The 21,149-nt window shown below is 36.9% G+C and overlaps 1 protein-coding gene across 1 annotated transcript; it reads left to right on the forward strand.

Annotated features, from left to right (window-relative positions):
• Positions 1-12,430: 12,430 nt before the first annotated feature.
• Positions 12,431-18,555, forward strand: LOC104233945 (rhomboid-like protein 11, chloroplastic). The gene is made up of 7 exons (XM_009787410.2): positions 12,431-12,744; positions 16,051-16,172; positions 16,501-16,586; positions 16,743-16,783; positions 16,880-17,046; positions 17,191-17,253; positions 18,162-18,555. The coding sequence occupies exons 1-7, from the start codon at positions 12,552-12,554 to the stop codon at positions 18,342-18,344; spliced, it is 855 nt and encodes a 284-aa protein (XP_009785712.1). The 5' UTR covers positions 12,431-12,551; the 3' UTR covers positions 18,345-18,555.
• The last annotated feature ends 2,594 nt before the right edge of the window (positions 18,556-21,149 follow it).

The raw sequence follows: 21,149 nt of genomic DNA on the forward strand, positions 1-21,149 counted from the left end.
TCATTTATTAGATGTGGTCCCAACCCATTCACGAACATATGCACCCTATCACTCATCTCGGCCACCATATGGGGAGCATACCTTGCCAAAGAATCAAACTGCATACTGTACTCTCGCACACTCATATTACCTTGTCTAAGGTTCAAGAACTTATCAGCTCTAGCTCGTCGTATCTCAACTGGCAAGTAGTGACGAAGAAAGGCCTCAGAAAATTCCTTCCACACAGCTGGAGGAGGGTTCGGACCCCTGGATCTCTCCCAACTATCATACCAGAGAACCGCTAAATCCCGTAGCCGATAAGAAGCCAACTCTACTGCCTCTGTATCACTAACATGCATAACCCGAAGTGTACGATGAACCTGGTCAATAAAAGTCTGTGGGTCCTCCTTGGGGTCTGATCCGGTAAACACTGGAGGGTCTAAATTAATAAAATCACGAACTCTTGTACTAACTGGTTTCTCAGCAGCACCTGTATTCTGCCTCTGAGCCTGAGCAGCTACCAAGCTAGTCAATAACTGCAAAGCACTCTGCATATCCTGGTCTGGAGTGCCAGACGGAGGAACTGGAGGCGCTGGGTGCCTTCTAATATCCTCTGGAGGAGATGGAGTAGATGAGGTATGAGAGGGCATCTCACTTTGAGCCTCACTTTGTCCTGCTCTGACTTGGGGCACCTGACTGGTACCCTCTCCCGCTGCTGTATCAAGCCGTCTACTAATCGTTTGCTTCCTAGTCGAAGGCATCACGGAAAAAAACAAGGTGAATATTAGAGACGGACACTTACGACTCAACTCTACGCACGATCTAGATTCAGGAAGAAGGTAACAACCCTAGATGTCATGTAGCCTCCTGATTATAAATGTGGCGCGCTACACATCCATAATCAAGACTCTACTAGACACGGCTCATAGACAACCCCTAGGACAAACTTGCTCTGATACCAAGTTTGTCACGACCCAAACTGAAGGGCCATGACTAGCACCCGACCACACTTGCCGAGCACCAACGTACATTTCATCTAACCTTCATTATTATCTTTTAAGGCTGACGAGATCAATATAAATGGTAGACCTAGATCATGGACAACCAGCAATAAAATATGATGGCATGAATATACATAGCAGGGGATGACCAGACAATCAAGAAACTACATATAAGGTATGAGCTACCACGCTACTATGAAAGACTATACAACAAAAACTAGCCGACAAGGCATACCAAACTATACATGAGCCGACACCTGTCTATGAGCCTCTAAAAGAACATAAGTGTTGCAACATAGCCGGAACAGGGCCCCGACATACCCATAATGTCTATAACAAAAATTGCATACCAAGACCAAGGCAAGTCCGGAGAAGGGATCTCGCCAATCACCGCTGAACTGGACAGTCTACTGTGGTGGGGGAGCTGCACCTGTCTGTCTATCAGGACCTGCAGCACGACATGCAGCGTCCACAAATAAAAGGACGTCAGTACGAATAAAGTACTGAGTATGTAAGGCAAGGAACCATAAATACGATCAGTAATGTAAGCAAGGATAAAGAATATACCACCTGTAACATCTTAGTACCTCTGAGGGCTACTTACATGAAATGCATGATACATATGTATAAATACATAAACCTTTAAAGCATTCGCCTCTGTGGGCATCATCATCATCATATCGTACCCGGCCATAATAGGCTCGGTAGAATCGTACCCGGCCACGTGGAGCTCGGTAAAACCCAACTGATCAGTGGTTGCACAATAGGTGTCGTACCCGGCCAACTATAGCGTGGCTCGGTAGAGTAAAATAGATACATATATATAATGCATGCTCGACTCATGGAATCACATTTTAAACCTTTCGGAGTGACGTAAGGTCGGTATCCTCTGTACACGTTATTAGGACTAAGTATTCACTATGAACCTTATAAGAATCAGGAAGTACCAACAACATTGATAACATAAGAATAAGAGAAGCAACATTAACATCAATCGTTCCATAAGAGGGAAAACAATGTAAGTACTGCTAGCTTCTAAGAGTAGAGTATCTTGGAAGCTCGTTCATTACATTATGTACAATCGGAGTCGTGCAAAAGAAGGAAAGGGATAGCCTCACATACCTTGTATATACTTCCCCAATCTCAAGCTATGCAATTGTCAAAACTCCTTAGTCTACAATAAGAGAAACGATACTATCGTTATCATTTAAGCGTCATAACTATTATGTATCGACCACAACCTATTTTACGATGAAACGGACAGCACCTCCCCTATATATATGACCTCACACCATTCAAAATAGTCACCAAACAGCCCAAACAACATCAATAATAAACATATTGAGCCTCCCAATATAGTCCACACACAGCCTAATCACTCCATACATACGACGACCACCATAGTCGTGTCAAACAATCTGGAAATGTTACGAATAACTATCAGCCCATAACCCTACATATATATGGTGTTTCCCCACACCCTTCCTCCTCCAAAACTCCACAAGATAGTAGTAAAATACGCAGCCCAACAACAACGCAAAACAGTCCACAAAACAATAACATTACTACCAAACCTTTCGATATATATCTCACAAGTTCTAGCTTCAATGGCTTAGCCGCAACTTGGATAATCTTAAATACATATAGAGTAAGAGGTTCCTTACCTTTATACAGAAAGAACAACTCCAATTTGACCTTAAATTTCCATGAAATATCCCTCCAATGCTGCCACACAACAAAAAAAACGAAACTAGCGATCAATTAGTGTTTTTCGGCACTAGAATCACTTTAGAAGGCTTGAAATCACCTAGGATTGATATTAAGAACATGAGGGAGTATTTACAGAACATAAACCCTTTAAAACAACCTCCCACACGGGCTGGAACGACACAAAAATGAGCAACAACAAGAAGAACAAGAGACTTACTAGCGCCACGGAATTCCCGACACTTGATTTGTGTTGTTTGCCCTTTTTTTGGGTCTTGAATCTTGAGAGAACCTTGAGAGGATGTTCCTAGGGTTCTAAGGTCTGAAAATAGTGAAAAGAAATGACTTAAAACGGGTTGTAGTCATCCTATATAGGTCCAAATATCTTAAACCGACTTAGTGGGCCCCATAGAGAGGTGCTTGGCGCAGTCTCGGAAAAACGCGAATATCTCTCTACTCCGAGATTGTATAGATGAACGGTTTAATGCGTTGGAAACTAGACTCATAGATATTTAATTTGGTGGGTAGATCACCCCGTAATTCCTTGTAAATTAGGAGAAAAGATTAGAAACATTTGACCTAATGTTTAAGTAAAATTATGAACCTAAGTTGCGACAACTTTTGTCGACTTTTGTTTCATAACTCGTTTGACTTCAAGACTTATGATACGGATATTATATGATTAAAATACCTTAATAAATGACCTCTTGAGTGTATTAAGCACCGCTAGATTACCTGAAAATACGAGTTACAACATCCTTGATTCGTTTAACTTCTAATACTGGTTAATCACCCTTATACACTCTTGTATCACTTAAGACCAATAGGATTGACTTATTATCATCTCAAAGATAATTCCTTCTTGGATTTATGTTAACTAATATATGGCATGAACTAACACATGTGGATATGGGTTGTAACAATTCTCTCACTATTTTCGATTGAAAATCTATACTCAGTCATGTTATATTTAATGATTTCATAACTCAATCCTTATTACTCTATTTTGATGCATATAATGTTGTTTTGGGCTGAGTAACCTGTTTTATTGAGAGCTCGAGCGGCTTTAGAGGTTTATGACTGAGTGAGGCCGAGGGCCTCATTTGTGAGGATATTTATGGGATCAGGTTGCACGCCGCAACATGTTCTACTGATTCATGATTAAGTAAGGTCGAGGGCTTGATTGATTTATGCCACGAGTTAGCTTGTTATTGCGCTTGGGCTGAAGGAGCCCCCCGGAGTCTGCACACCCCCAGTAAGCGCAGGTACCTACTGAATGTGAGAGATGGTGAGGTATGCCCGAGGGGCTGTATAAGAGTGACTGTGAGGTTTGCCCAAGGGAGTGTATATGAGTGATGTTTTGCCCGAGGGGCTGTATAAGAGTGACTGTGAGGTTTGCCGAGGGAGTGTATATGAGTGATGTTTTGCCCGAGGGGCGGTTTATGAATTTCATCGTTTTTGCTCACCTTTGCATTGAGCCTCTATTTGAAAACAGTTAGAGAATATCTTTAAATGATTTTCACCAGAACTGGGTTTAAACGAGATTATTTGATTCAACCCTGATTTTAAAAGCCCATTGTATTTTACTGAGATTTCATGATATGAACTTTAAATACTTTATTGCTCGTCACTATTTCTTAACCTTTATTTACTTTGGTTACTTACTGAGTTAGCGTACTCACGTTACTCCCTGCACCTTGTGTGCAGATCCAGGCGTAGCAGGACCCGGTAGTGGCTGTTAACTATTCCAGCTGTAGATCTTCTCCGAGTTACCAAGGTAGCTACTGGCGATCGTAGCCCTGCTCTTCTCCCTCTTATCTTCCTATAGTTGTTTGTAGTTATTTTCCAGACTGTGTTAGTCTCAATATTTTCGGACAAATTGTAGTAGATGCTCATGACTAGTGACATCCCGATGTCGGGCTTTTCTTTCCGCACTTTTATTATTTAGTATTTCTCTATGAAGTTTTATTATTAAATAGCTTGAAATTATCTTTGGAATGAAATATCGTGTTATTTTTGGTAAAGAGTCGGCTTTCCTAGTTCCACGATAGGCACCATCACGACATGGTAGTTTGGGTAGTGACAAAAATATCAGTTGATCACTTCAACTGGTGCCTGATGTGGCTTGGTTGCTTGGTGTGGCTTGTGTATTAGGTGTAAGCTTCATTATTCGTAGTAGAGTTTCCCTTCTATAACTCTATTCTTCTAGTTGTCTTTGTGTAATTGCAGCTTGACCCTTCCACTTTAGTCCATGAGGGTTGAACCTAAGTTCAATATTGGTAGGGACAAAATTTATGAGTGTAGAAGGAGTGTATATCAATCTATCAGTAGTTCCAAACTACACAAACATAAACAATTTTCTTAGTGAAAGATTATCTAGCAGGCCATATCTAGTTAACTGTGTAATTAAGTGAAAATATTTACCCTCTGTATCACAGTGCCATTTGAGCCAAATAGCAGACTATATCCAACTGCCCTTGGTCACTTAAACTGTCACGATCCGAAATTTCCACCATCGTGATCGTGATGGCGCCTAATATTTCACTTGATAGGCAAGCCAACGTTAGAACATATTATCCATTTTTAACAGTTTAATTAAATAATGAGAGATAATTGGAATAACTGAAATATTAATGCGGAAGATAAAACTGTCAAACGTTTATTACAATCCCTGAATCTGGTGTCACAAGTGCACGAGCTGCTAGAATACTACATACAAAGGTCTGAATCACAAGGCCTTTATGATGAATAAATACCAAACTGAACCAAAAAAAAAAAAAGATACCTTGTTCAATATAGAATCTACACAAATAATACTACACAGCAAGACCAACCCAACAATTTAAAATTAAAAGGTGCAAACAAGTCAAATTAAGCAAATAATAGGGATTAAGGGAACTATGAAAAGAGTTAACATGGTTAACAGAAGAAGATATTGATTAACACGTAGCAGTTAAGTATGAAAATCATTTAGAGCATATAATAATTAAGACAGGGAAGGAAACAGTTAAGGAAAAATAGTAATTCAGGGAAAATAGATAATTTGGTGGCGTATAAGCACTCGTCACCTCGCATATACGCCGCTCACATGAGAATCACATAGCAAATAGTCTGAGGGTTCCTAATTCCCTCAAGTCAAGGTAAAACACAACACTCACCTTGCTCCAAAGACCACTCAAAGCTCAACCACGGCTTTGCCTTTCAAACTAGCCTCCCAACCAACAATATCTAGCAAATTACCAACTAAAAGATTCAAAATAAGCCTTAGGAATCACCCACGATAACAAAAATTCGATTTAGGTCATTATTGAAAAAGTCAACAAAAGTTAACACCCGGGCCTGCTTGGTCCAAACCCGAAATTTGGACCAAAATTCGATTACCCATTCACCCCGAGCCCGGATATACAGTTAGTTTTGGAATCCGATCACAATTTGAGGTCTAAATTCCCAAATTTAGAAATCTCTAGTTTATGCCCAAATATCCTCAATTCCACCATGAAAACCTTAGATTTTAGGTTAAATATTTGTGAAATATACTGAAAGATTGAAAGAAAATGAGTTAGAATCACTTACTAATGATTTGGGGAAGCAAATGTCTTTGAAAAATCACCTAGAGGGTTTCTTATTTTGAAAGTTTTGAGAAATGAGCAAAAATCCCGTCTAGGTTAAGTTTTACACAACTGCAGATGTCGCAAATGAGACTAGAGCTTCGCAATTGAGAACCCCGCAATTGCGAGAAACACTTCGCAAATGCGAAGCTTCCCCAGCCCTGCTGTCTTCGCAAATACGAACAGTTATTCGCAAATGCGGTCTAAGTTGATCGCAATTGCGATCCTGAACTTCGCAATTGCGAAGGTCCCCTCCCATCCCCGCTGCTCGCAAATGTGAGGCTTGCATTTGCGAGCAAGACCTCGCAAATGCAAAGTCTGCAGACCTGAAGCACACCAGCTATGATTTCTAAGTCAAATATACTCTATAGCCTTTCCAAAACTCACCCGAGCCCTTAGGGCTCCAAACCAAACATGCACACAAGTCTTAAAATAGCATACGAACTTGCTCGTGCGATCAAATCGCCAAAATAACATCTAGAACTACGAAATTAGTACCAAACCAAATGAAATTTTCAAGAAAACTTTCAAACTCATATTTTCACAATCGGACGTCCGAATTACGTCAAACCAACTCCGTTTCTCATCAAATTTTACAGACAAGTCATAAATTATATATTGGACCTATACCGGGTTCCAGAACCAAAATATGGACCCGATATTCAAAGAGCCAAACCTTGGTCAAACATCTCTATTTCATTAAGTCTTTAACTTTAAAATTTTGACAAAGTCCGATATCTCGGGCTAGGGACTTTCGATTTTGATTTTGGGCATACGCCCAAGTCCCAAATCATGGCACGGACCCATCGGGACCGTCAAAATATGAATCCGAGTCCGTTTACCAAAATATTGACTGAAGTTAACTCAAATGAAGGTTTTAGGCAAATTTTCTTATTTTTAACAACTTTTAACATAAAAGCTTTCCGGAAACATACCCGGACTGCGCATGCAAATCAAGGAGGGTAAAAATGAGACTTTTAAGGCTTAAAAACGCAGAATTGGCTTCTAAAACACAAGATGACCTTTCGGATCATCACATTTAAACCCAGCATTTGCACCACCTCTTCTAGGCTCATTAGTCTTCCTTTTTGGACCTCCAACAGCATTAGTTGATTGTTGTGTGTTCGATTCAATGGTTGGTTGAGTGAATATACCGGTTTCCACAGTTGAAGTTGTTTTTGTTGCACTTCCACCTGTTTATAATGTATTCTCACTAGTTCCACCTGCTGCTGAAGTAGTTCCAGTAGTTTCACCTGTTACTGAAGGACTAAAAAGTCTTTTCCAAAAGAACTTCCGACTGGGTTCTCTGCATTCACATAAATAAACAAACATTAATAATAAATTCATCTGATAATAAGTTAAGAATATTCACATTAATAATACTTACAACAGTTGGACATCCTTTCTTGTTATGTCCAAGAGTCTTGCACAAAAAATATCTCATTTGTCTACCTATAATTATACGCTTCCGAAGAAATTCACTTTTAACTATCTATAGTTAACACAAGAAAGAAGAAGGCATCAGATTTGGATAGAAATGAGCTTCTACCATGTTCAACAATGAAGAATGAGGGAGAAAGAAGAAGATGGCTGTTCAATAGGCCATAATGCTACTGTTAGGGCTTTTTCAATAGTCCCAACGCCCCTTACAAGGGTGTGAATCACGCACTAGAGACAACTATGATACATAGGATCAGACTCCAGTCATAAGCGTTTAATATACAGAGTTTGAACGAGTGTAAGTATTCTCTTGATAGAAGCATAATTACGGGACCTGAATGACAAAGTGAAACACGTAGAAGTGCCATTTGGACTATTCTGCCTATGAGTAATAAAGTTTGAAAGCTGAAATATCACCGTATATCTTTATTAGGCCCTTCTTTATATGTTATCCCCTTTTCAAAAACTTTCTTAATCAATCATAAATTTAAACTACCAATTCTTATACTTTTCTTAATCATGAATTTAAAATTTTCAAAAAGAGAAAATATTATAGAGTTGATTCGAACTTGGCTCAAGTTGTTCAATTATACTAAAGCTCGGTTGGACTCATCTCAAGTTCAACAAAAGCTAGGTTAAGTTTGGTTCGAATCAACTCGAACTCAATAATACCGTAACAAAGCTCATCGGCTCCATAGTGTAGTAAATTTAATTAAACTTAACTCAACTTAATATTATATTAGTAGTAAAAGAACAAAAAAAAATATTGGTTGTACCCTAAGGGACTGATCTTTATATATTATCCTTGTTTTTAACTTTATTATAAAAATAAGTTTTTTTTCACCAAAAAAAACATCATTCTTCAATATTATAAGCTTAAATTTTGTTTGGGGGGGGGGGTGAAAACTGAAAGTTAATTTAATCATTGATTATTGTTAAAATTATTTGCATGACGATAATTTGCACTTAAATTATTTAGTTCAAACACTAATTTATTGATTTACTTTAAAAATCTCAAAACTCCATTGTTGGTCCCTAGAAAGTTTTGAAAAAGACAAACTGGGTGTTCTTGATTTGATGTTATTTGACTAAATTGGTATTGGAGACCATTTGTGTTGGTATTTGGAGAATTTTTTAAAAATAATTTGCGATCATGTAGAGCAGATTTGGGGTGATTTGATTGAAACATGAATTGTGATTTCGAAAAATACTTTGTTGAAGAACACAAAAATTATGTCGATGGGTAGATTTTGATGAATAATTCAACAGATAGGTCAACTACACATATCACAAAGTCATGCCAATCTCATCGAGTTTCGTGAATAATTAAACAAATACAAGATTATGTCAATTGGATAGAGTTCGTAAACAATCTAACATATAGGCCAAATGCAGATAACACAAAGTTATACAAATATGGTATAGGTTAAAAAATAATTGGCTAATCACAAAGTCATGCCAACCGAATAGAGTTTATGAACAATTAACAATATATGTGTGATTACCCAATAGGTCAATTTTACTTTTAGCTTTCATTTCTTTGATCCAAGATCTTGAATAGCTCCATTTAGCTTCCACAATTTGTGTGCATAGTCCGTGTCTTTTTCCGAAAAAAATATGTGAAAAACTAAAGAAAATGTTAAATTTTGCCTTAAAACTCATTTGAATTGACTACGGTCAACATTTTATGTAAACGAACCCGGATCAGTATTTTCACGATTTCAGTGAGTCCGTATCGTGATTTGGGACTTAGAAGTATGCGCGGAATCGAATTCGGAAGTCCCTAACTTGATTTAATGTATTTTGTTGAAAACTAGTAGATTGAAGGTTTAAAGAATTCCTAAGTTTGACCGTAGGTTGACTTTGTTGCTACCGGATTCAGATTTTGATTCCGAAACTAAGTATATGTTCATTTCGCTATTGATGACTTGTCTGCAAATTTTGGTGCAAAACGGAGTTGATTTGATGTGATTAGGACGTCCGATTGTTAAATTGAATTGACGTGATTCAGGCGTCCGGTTGTTAAATTGAAAGTTATAGATTTTCTTTAAAAATATCATTCATTTTGATGTCCGATTCATAGTTCTATGTGTTATTTTGGTGATTTAGTCACGCGAGCGAGTACATATGATGTTATTACACTCGTGTGCATGTTTGGTTTGAAGCTGGAGGGGCTCGGGTGAGTTTCGGATAGGCTACAGAGTGATTTTGGACTTAGAAGAATAGTTGATGCCTTCACCGTTGTTGGTGCTCTGCTGCAGATCTTGCATTTGCCAACAAGGCTTCGCATTTGCGAGCATGGGCTGGATTGGGGGAGTTTCGCACTTGCGAGGTGAATGTTCGCATTTGCGAACTTGCAGCTGCCGCTTTTGCGAAGGCAGAGTCGCATTTGCGACTCAGCGTGTTCCTGGGCTACCTTCGCATATGCGAAGGGATGGTCCGTATTTGCGATAGGTATGGGTTTGCATTTGCGACCAAAATGACACATTTGCGATGACTCACCTTCTGAGAAAGGTTCGCATTTGCGATGTTCGCAATTGCGAACAAGATATCGCAATTGCGCCATCCACAGCTGGGTAAAAGAGGGAAAAACGAGATTTAGCTCATTTCTCACAAGCTCTCAACCCTAAATATCCTAAAGGTGATTTTCTAAGACGATCTTCTTCTCAAGAACTTTGGTAAGCAACTTTAATCTATTGCTTTTTAATTACCCATTACATTTCATAAGATTTCAACATCAAATCTAGGATTTTCATGGTAGAAATTAGGGATTTGGATAGAATTGGGAGTTTATGTAAAATTGAGATTTAGACCTCGAATTGGGGTCGGATTTCGAAACTAATCACATACTCGGGCTCATGGGTGAATGGATAATCGAGTTTTGGACCGAATCTCAAGTTTTGACCAAGCGAATCGGGGTTGACTTTTGTTGATTTTTTAGGAAAAGTGTAAAGATCTTAGCTTTATGTATTATAATTTATTTCCCTAGCATTGTTTGTTGATATTAAGTCGATTTTGGTTAGATTCGATTGGTTTGGAGGCAAATTTTAGAGAAAAGGCCCCGGTTGAACTTTGATTTGCTTGCGGAGCGAGGTAAGTGTTGGGTCTAACATTGATTTGAGGGAATTAGGAACCCTTGGACTATGTGCTATGTGAATTACATATATGGTGGCGTATATGCGAGGTGACACGTGTATATACGCCGTCAAAATAATTGTGTTCATGCTTTTCTGTATTTTATTAATTATTTTATTCAGTGTCTTAACTGTTACATGCTTTAATTGCTTCCTATACCTTAACTTGCTATTTGTCACTTATTACTTTTGCATCGAAATATTCGTTTCTTCCATGATTCCATGATTTTTTACTACTTGCTTTAATTGCCTTACTTGCACACTTTAACTGTCATATATTTGGATTGTCTTATTACTTAGTATTAATTGTGGCTTTTCTTGATTTGGCACAGGGTTCCTTGTTGCTTTGTTTTCATATTCTTTAGTAGTAAAAATTCTTGTGAATTAAGTTGTTGAATTGATTATATTTATTGATTCTGTTTATGGATCAGATTGCATGCCGCAACGGGTGGAATAAGGAAGGATTGATATTGATATGGTAGGATGGAGTTGCATGCCGCAACATATTTTATATGTGATTTTGATATGGTGAATTAAGGGAGGATTATGATATTGATTTTGATTATATGGCGGGATCAGGTTGCGTGTCAACGGATTTTACTTGTTATTCTTGACATTGATATGGTGAAAAGGGGAGGGTTGCGTTTGTACGGTAGGATCGGGTTGCGCGACGCAACGGATTGTGTGTTTTGTATTCATTGTTGTATTGTGTTAGCTTTCAGTGTTTTCATATGAGATTCTGAGGACTGATGTCTTGTTATACTGATTTCGAGGATTGAGTTTATTTTCATAAGTTGACTGCTTTACTTTTACTGTGTTCCTTTCTTGTTATCATTATTATACTGCATACATGTTATTGTAAGTGACCTGCCTTAGCCTCGCCACTACTTCGTAGTGGTTAGGCTCGGCACTTACAGAGGACATGGGGTCGGTTGTACTCATACTATACTCTGCACTTCTTGTGCAGATTTTGGAGTCGGTCCTAGTGGCGGTCAGTACATTGCTCGGATTGATTGCCTGACAGAGACTTGAGGTACAGCTGCTCGGCGTTCGCAGCCCTGAAGTCCCCTTCTACCTTATCCTAGCTATTTATTTCATTCAAGACATTTTTACTTTCATTCAGACCATAATTTGTATTATTAGTCGCTCGTGCACTTGTGACACCAGTTCTGGGATTGTACTTAGATATCACTGATATTCTGGTTTGCTCACTCTATTTCAGTTTATTCAGTCTCTTGGTATCATTTTATTGGATTTTGTTAAAAATGGCTAGAAACTATTTCTAACGTGGCTTGCCTAGCAAGTGAAATGCTAGGCACCATCACGGTCTCGAGAGTGAGAATTCCGGGTCGTGACAATATGTTGAGTAAATATAGCATAAAATCTACCTATTCGATAGAATTTTTTTTTATAAGCAATAAGCATGTGTGAGACTAAGAATTAATTTTTAAATATATTTAATAATAAAAACAATATTTAAAGACTAGCCTCTTATTAGGTCATTCCTTTCTATCACCCCTAAAGAATGCCTAAAACCAAAAAGAAATAGAAAAATCTAACCAAGAATTTCCAAGTCCTTAACGGGAGAAAACGAGGTGAAAATTGAGACTACGACAGCGTGTAAATGGAAAACATATGAAAACCCCAACGGCTGGTGCCTCTACATTCTTGATTTTCCTGCAATGAAACAGCTTCAGCTTCAGCACCATCTGGTGCTCAAACAAAATGTCTATCCTCATAGATTCATGCCCATGGCGATGCCACTGTCGACACCATCTCCATTAATTCATCTTCCTAAACTTCCCCTTAAACTCAAAACTTCACCTATTACCCTAACCACCTCGTCTCGTCTTCTCTGCAAATTCAATGATTCCGGTAATACTTCTATCTTCTCCCCTTGTTTTTTGATGTTCCCATTTTTTTTTACTTTGGTTATTAATCAAATTATGATAAGTGGGAGAAATCTCAAATCCTATCCATGAAATGGGTTTATTCATCAGTCGAAGTACACTTATTTTTAGTAAACTTAGGACTAGAGTTGCCATGCTCTCTGGTATATTATTTTTTGGTGATAGTATTGTCTTTTGCAGTTTTGCTAGCTAACATAAAGTAGAATATGCGTCTTTTTCCTACATTTTCTTTTAAAGTTTCTGGAAGAAAGTGCTAATGATTCTAGGTTATGTGAAAAATAGAAGGGGCTTGAGATATGAATAAAAATGAGGTATTATTGGGCAGAAAGAGAGCACTAGTATCAGAATTGATAAGTGAAGGTAAATAATAGTTGGGTGGAAAGAAGTTGATTATTTGGGGAGTTATGTGCCTCCTCATTTATGTAAGAACCGCAAAATGTGCAAAATCTTGTCTCCTATTTGTAGTTACCAGACAGACACTTGAGAAATGAGAAATGGTACTGAGGTAAAGGAAAGGGTGGATAAGAAGCTCTTTTGCAGCTGTGGTTTTTTTTCTCTTTGTGGTAGAGAGGGTGTTGGAAATATAGTGAACTTCTAGTACCTGTTTTTTTATTTTCTATAATATTGGTCCAGGATGAGTTTAACGGGAGCAACATGGTCGTGAAGATTCATATAGCCAACCTCAACTTGCTTAAGATTGAGAGAAGTCAGGAAAAAATAAAAATGCCTAGCAACTTTTTTCTACGGATATAAGGCTTTAATTGATAGAGATAGAAGCATCGTAAAGATCAATTAGCGAGGTTTTGGGCCGATACAATAATAACTGCGTACTTATGTCATGATGGAAGAAATACTTATCTCATGATGTGAGATAAAAATTAGGAATTAACTTATGTAATAAAGTCGATCCACTAAAGTCTTGGTGTAAGAACAGATTCCAAAGATAGTAAGTATTTTCTTTCTTATGAAAGAAAGTCTTTTTCAAAGATTCTATATAAATTTATCTATGAAATCGAGATAGTTACCTTTCATAAAATTCTAACACTAGTAGAAATACCAATGCTTTATTCTTCTGAAGGTGGGAAAAAAGATAAAACTAAATAAACGGATTATTCATCCAAAGTTCAGTATGAAACTCATGTAATTAACCTATCTTTCTTTTGGTTAACCCTAAAACTGGGATAGATCCATGAGAAATCTCATTAGATTTTATTAGATATGGTATAGATCAAAATGGAACACCAAAAGAATTGACTGCTGAGCTGTATGTGGTAAGAAATTCTCAAGTACGGTTCTAAGGGAAGGAATTTTTCTACCTATTCCGATCGGGGAGAACATGCCATTCAACAAGGAGATTCTGAAATTGCAGAGGCTTGGTTTTATCAAGCCGCTGATTATTGGAAACAAGCTATAGTGCTTACTCCCGATAATTATATTGAAGCCATAATTGATTGAAGATCACGAGACTTTTCGAATAAAAGAAGATCCCGTTTATTTATTATCTTTTATTTAGAATCTTAGTCTATTATTTTTGATTTTTTTTATTTAAAATTTAGATATTTGTTATAATTAATTGTTTGTTGGACCCATTAGATCAGTTTACTAAAAAATGGATCATTCCTTTGCTTTCGGAAGACCCAATCACATAATTTTATTATCTCCCTTGTAAGCCTTCTATTTCATCTACTATTTTTTAGGAATAAAAAAGGATACACATATAGAGTATAAAATAGACTTTGTTTATTATATTAAATTAAACAAAATTCTTATATATATATTAAACCTAGTGTCTCTTAGTAATGTCTAATGGCTACTCGCGTGATTTGGAATAGAGTAATTACAATCTTCTAGGTAGAAAATTAAAGAACTCCATCTAATAACTTCTATGAATATACACTAGGTTGCACCAAAAAGTTGTTTTTGGATCAATCCAAAGCTTAAAAAGGTTTTTAGAAGGTTAAAAGGTCCGTTGAGCGCCTCAAGGATGTGTTGTAATAGATCTGAACACTTGCCCCGGATCGATTTCTAGATCATAATTGCTCTAGTAAATAACTAAAGAAAACAGATTATATTGTTGTAGAGAGGGTTTTGGAGTTAAAATAGCAATAAGTTATTTCGCTAGTATTTATTTACTCTATAATTCAAATATCTATTTCCTTCTGCGACATATATGTCTTGAGTTTATCTGGGATGGGTTGCTCGTGTATTTTCCTTGTTTGATTAAGTTACTAATTTATACTTGGAGTGCAAAGTTCAGTGAAAGAAGCAGAAGTGAACGTGAAGCTTGATACACAAGTCATCCCCAAGAGAGATAATTTCAAATATCTTGGGTCTGTTATCCAAGGCAACAGGGAGATTGACGAGGATGTTAAACATCGTATTGCCGCGGGGTGGATGAAATTGAGGCTCGCATCTGGTGTTTTTATGCGATAAGAATGTGTCACCATGACTTAAGGGCAAGTTCTATAGAGTGGTAGTTAGACCGACTATGTTGTATGGTGTTGAGTGTTGGTCAGTCAAGAAATCCCATGTCCAGAAGATGAAAGTACCAGAAATGAGGATGTTGAGATGGATGTCAGGGCATACTAGGAAAGATAAGATTAGAAATGAAGTTATTAGGGACAAGGTGGGAGTGGCCCCGGGGGAAAACAAAGTGCGGGAATCGAGGTTGAGATGGTTCAGACACGTGATTAGGAGAGACATAGACGCTCCGGTTAAGAGGTGTGAGAGGTTGACCATGGCGGGTCTGATGAAGGGTAGAGGTAGGCCAAAGAAGTATTGGGGAGAGGTGATTAGGCAGGACATGACGTTGCTTCAGCTTACCAAGGATATGATCCTCAATAGGAAGGTGTGGAGGTCGAGAATTAGGGTCGAAGGTTGATAGGTAGTCGAGGTTTCTCCTAGTCTTGCCGGTAGTATAGGTAATTTTCTTATATTTTCTTGTTCCTTGATCTTTGTTATTACACTTGTCATTCTTACCAGTAGTATTAGTACTATTCTTGTATTTCTTATCTCTAGATCTTTGTTATTACACGTCGTGTCTGTTTTCTTGTTGTTATTATTGTTGGTTGCTTCCTTTTCACTGTTCCTTGAGCCGAGGGTCTATCGGAAACAACCTCTCTAACTTCACAAGGTAGGGATAAGGTCTGCGTATACATTACCCTCCCAAGACCCCACTTGTAGGATTACACTGGGTTTGTTGTTGTTGTTGTTGTTGATTAAGCTGCTAATTTGGATGTAACAATATGTCTGAAGAATGACACCTTATTAGATATGACCTCACAGCTGGAAATTCTGAAGCCCGAGGGGAAGAAGCCAGAGAAGCGTGTCAACGGGATATTCTGGATTCTACTTATTAACCTTGGAATATACGTAGCAGATCATGTCTTCCAGGTTTGAAATCTTTTTACCTCCTTATTGCAGCTTTCGTTGTATTTCTTTAACTCAATGGCACAAGGATAATTGGCACAACATATATTAATAATTCTTTTTTTATTCATCTTCACTATTAAAAATGAACCTAACCCTAGTGAGGTGGACCAGGGTTGGTGAGTGCAATATGAACATGAGTGGTTGGGGTGGCATGAGTAAAGATCAGCAATTGAACACATATAGTGGCGCTCGGCCATCTGAAGTGTGTTATCCACCTGGATTCTGTGAAGATAGTGTTACTCTTGTATGCTTGAATGAAGAGATCTAATAGATAAAGTGTTTGTATCAGGTTCGGGCAGTAAAAGTATTATACTTGTACCACAATTGGCCTGCTTGGTACCAGTTTGTGACTGCAACATTCTGTCATTTTAACTGGTGAGAACATTGAGTACTTAAGTTCTTCTTGCAAATACTAGAAATTCAAAGAGAAATATTCATAATGCAGCGGAGTTATCACTCGCCTCTCTTGTCTGTTTATCACTTATGTTTTCTAATAGTATTTTTGTTTTTAATCTGTAACTTCATCAACAGGAACCACCTCTCAAGCAACCTTTTCTTTCTGTATATTTTTGGTGAGACTTCTGTTTCCTGTTATACTTAAGGATAAAATTTCACTATACATGATAACAGATTATAAACATAGATGTTAACCTATTTTAACTTTCCAGGAAAACTCGTTGAAGAGGAGGAAGGAAACTTTGGATTGTGGCTTTCTTATATAGTAACTGGAGCTGGAGCTAACCTGGTCTCGTGGCTGATTCTGCCAAGAAATGCTGTCTCTGTTGGTTCATCTGGTGCAGTGTTTGGACTCTTTGCTATTAGTGTACTTGTGAAGGTGTTTTCTGCATCTTGCTTTTTATTGCATTTATTTATGTGCCTCAGTTTTTTGTCAATGTTTACACGTGTAGATTTGCATACTCAGATGTATACTGTTGCACTTGATTGGTAATTAGTCTAATCCCCTGGATTTTTACTGCAGATGTCTTGGGACTGGAGGAAGATTCTTGAAGTACTTGTATTGGGCCAGTTTGTTATAGAAAGGGTATCCACTCTTCACTTTCCTTCTTATTGAAACCTAATTGATCTTACTCGACCTTTTTACTTATTCAAGTCATGTCAAATTCCTGTCATGATATAGCTTAATTGTTGGACAAGGCAGTCTACTAGGGTGACTAAATATATATACAAGGGTTATAGCACAAAAGATTAAGTAGTTTCCCAATTTAATGTGTTAGAAACACATTTGCTCTTCAACATGAGATTCTAGATCCATTGTTTTCACAAGGCTGTGACATTATAACAATATAACGGTATCTTTTTTATTTTATTTTATTTTACATGACTATTATTAAAATGTGGAAAGGTTTTAAGTCATGCTATTTGTTATTTAGTTTTCTTGATAGTTCACTCGATGATATGTTTGGTTTCAAATGAAATTCCTTGAGGATGATAGATTATGGATTCATTACCAAAAGTTGAGGTAAAGAGACCGTAGAATAGATCTCTAATATTTGCCAACTGTTGGTCATATGATACCTTGCGATTGACATCAGTGGGAGTATGAATTCAATATTGACTGGTAATCCCGCTTTATTTCATAAACCAAGAAGTGAAGTCGCATTTCTGGTCCTAAAAGTATGACTTAAACCTGAGTCTGTAATAGCGGAGGAATGGAAATGAGGGAGGGGGAAGCGAGAGATCCCAAATTCAGTTTTGTTCACTTGTATAAGGAGTAACCTATAGAAGAAAAGAGCCAAAAGCTCTATCAACAAAATTATATCTTTTTTAGAACTCGGGTTGACGGGGAGTGCTCTCTTTGTATCTGGTAAACCAACTACTCCTAGTGATGATAATAAATTCAATGAATGCTGCTTATTGGTCCCCAGGTTCAATTTAAATTTTTTATTGAAGGAACTTGACCTCTGTTCCCTCTGGCATTGGGTATATCAGGTGATGGAAGCAGCCCAAGCTTCAACAGGATTAGCGGGAGGAATTCGTGGAGGGTCTGCCCTACAAAATGTTAATCACATTGCACATCTCTCGGGCGCCCTAATAGGTGTTGCTTTGATATGGCTACTGAGTGGAATTTCTTCGCAAGCCACTGAGCCGGATGCACATAACAAAAAAAAGTGATTCTTAGGAGTTGAGATCAAGGAAATATTTTTTACAAACATGTAGTAAATTGTTTTTTGAGTAAAGAAAATCAGTTCAGTGAAGACGTGCATTTACACAGATTTTTTAGTTGATGAACATTACCAAGGACATTTTTGGTGATTTTGTGTGGATAGGATATATCAATTTAACACCAGACTAGCATAGGTAATTGTTTTGTTCAGTTAGCCAACACATTTTCTTTGAATTCAGTCATACATCATAGGCTTGTTCTATCTGCAGATAGTATAAACGTGGATCATACTATTACTGAATTATAGGAATGAGATCTTTGAAGGGTTTAATGTTGATCAAATAGAAATAAATTGTTTTTCAGAAACCAAATACTAGATGTGTTTTTCATTGTAACGCTACTAATTCTTCTTCCTTAATTATAATTTTCCCCTTTAAGCCACAAAATTTTAATAATTTTTCCATTGCTCCTCTTTATATTTTTCTTTTTAGCATATCATATTTCATGTGAGAAAAATGTCATATCTCTGACTTGCAGGTGTTATAGCTTCAGTTCCAAGTTAACCATGTTGATTGATTTTTCACCAAGATTTAGAGAACACAGTTGGAACGCGTAATGTGTAACCTCTAATCTCTCATGCTGTACAAGTACTTGCCTAAGACTAAACTTTTTCTCTTTTACTTGTGCTATTTACCACTGCTAGAATGAAAGGGCCTAAATAGTGTAATAGGTATAGAGGATTCATATAGTTGGGGTGTACATGGATCGAGTTGGTTCAGTTTCTATCAAAATCAAACCAAATCAACTATATCGGTTTGGATTTGTTCGGGTTTTTCGGGTTTTCGTTTTTTTTTTTTGTTACATGAATATTATTTCAATCTTACTTTGTTAAATTTTTTATAAGTAAGTATATGTTTAGTAAAAATTAATAAATATTGATCTATTAAAATATTCTTTTGTGAGAACTTTCTTAGTAGTACCACGTAATAGTAGTTATTTTTTGTCGTTTCACAATAATTTTTCTTGATGGGCACTTTCAATTTTAACCGAATTTAATAATTAAACGTAAAAATTAATATGATACCTAATTTATGTTCTATTTAATTTTAAATTATCGAAATACTACTTCAATTTGAAAAAGATATACGAATTTGATAGATCTTAACGTATGAAAATGGAAGACAAAGAGATTGACACATTGCTTGATAAGAAAGTGATCATATATTCTATTAAGTATTACATCCCATAAGAGAATCCCAAATATTTCTAGACATTCTTAAAAGAAAATTCTATATAAAGTCTTAAAAGTATATACTATAAAACTTATATATTTATATGTCGGTTTGGTTCGAGTTTTTTTACTCAATGCCAAACTAAATCAAACCAAATCTAATCGGATTTTTTAATCAGTTTGATTTGACTTTTCGGTTTGGTGCAGTTTTTCGGTTCGGTTTGTACACCACTACATATAGCGGGTCAAGTACTCCCTCAATCCCAAATTCCCAATTAATATGGTTTTGCCTTAATATAAACGTCTTTTGAAAACAACATTGTATAAGAAAAAAAAAGTAATACTCCCTCCGTTCCAATTTATGTGAACCTGTTTGACTGGGCACAAAGTTTAAGAAAAAATGAAGACTTTTGGAATTTGTGGTCCTAAAAAATCAAAAAGGGGTCCATAGTATTTGTGTGGTTATAAAAGTTTCTCATTAAAAATAGAACTGTAAGTTTTAGTTAAATTGTTATCGAATTTAAAAAGGGATCATTCTTTTTGGAACGGATCAAAAAGGGAATAGGTTCATAAACCGGAACTGAGGGAGTAGAGAAAAACTCACTTACTATATGATATTACTATGGATTTCAGTTATACACAGTGGTAGTGTAATGATTTTTTAATGTCACAGTATAATTTAATTTGTTATTATGACAAGTTACTTTACCATTTATTCTAGGTTATCCGGGACGGAGCTAGAAGCTGAGTATAAGTTCAGTCGAACTAAGTAGCTTTTTGCTCAAATAGCGTTTTTGTTTTGTAAGAAATTATTAAATTTGTACAAATATTAGATTTAGAACCCAGTTATTAGTATTTTAACTTGTCATTTTGTTACTGCTAATGTCCAGTGGACGTTATGGTTCATCTCAATTTCTTTAATTCGCTAATACAAAATTCTATGTAAACTAGCATGGCCAAAAATGAAATATATCAGCTGTCACATAATCTAATCATTTACTATTACAAAGTATAATCAGATTCTAAGAAAGGAATTGCCATGCAAACCTTCTCTTTTCCTATAAATACCCTTTACCTAGCTACAAAGTCCACAACCATTGCAATTGGCAATACATATGGAACAAGAAAAAACCACCACCTTCAGCCGCCAAATCTCCGCCAGAATCCGCCTTGTTGCGGAGCCTGACGTGCCAAATCTTCACAAACTCGTTTCTCAAATGGCAAATTACCATGGCCTATCACATGTGTTCACTACTACAGAGACCTCTCTTTCCAACACCTTATTCAAATTCCCACCTTTCCATTCTTTCACTGCCCTCATCCTAGAAATTTCTCCCAACCCATTTCCTAGTACCATGGCCCAACACCTCAGTTTCAGCCCTGTCACCAAGAATAATATCAATCTTGAGACTCCAATTTTCGACCCGGAATTTGAAACTTTCAGGTCCAGATATTTACGTAGCGGGTCATGTGCTGGTTTTTCCAAGCTACAACGGTTTCTTTGAGAAACCTGGTTTATATTTAGATCAAATGTTTGTAAGGAAGTGTTATAGGGGGATGAGGCTTGGGAAATTGTTATTTT

This window comes from Nicotiana sylvestris, chromosome 8, assembly GCF_000393655.2.
Source record: "Nicotiana sylvestris chromosome 8, ASM39365v2, whole genome shotgun sequence".
In the NCBI taxonomy this organism is placed as follows: Eukaryota; Viridiplantae; Streptophyta; class Magnoliopsida; order Solanales; family Solanaceae; genus Nicotiana; species Nicotiana sylvestris.

What these genes read in the sequence shown, in the direction of transcription:
- LOC104233945 (XM_009787410.2), top strand. Translation starts at nt 12,552, where the DNA reads ATGAAACAGCTTCAGCTTCAGCACCATCTGGTGCTCAAACAAAATGTC. An exon ending in TAGCAGATCATGTCTTCCAG is followed by an intron (nt 16,173 to 16,500) that starts GTTTGAAATCTT and finishes TGTTTGTATCAG; the next exon opens with GTTCGGGCAGTAAAAGTATT. An exon ending in ACATTCTGTCATTTTAACTG is followed by an intron (nt 16,587 to 16,742) that starts GTGAGAACATTG and finishes CTTCATCAACAG; the next exon opens with GAACCACCTCTCAAGCAACC.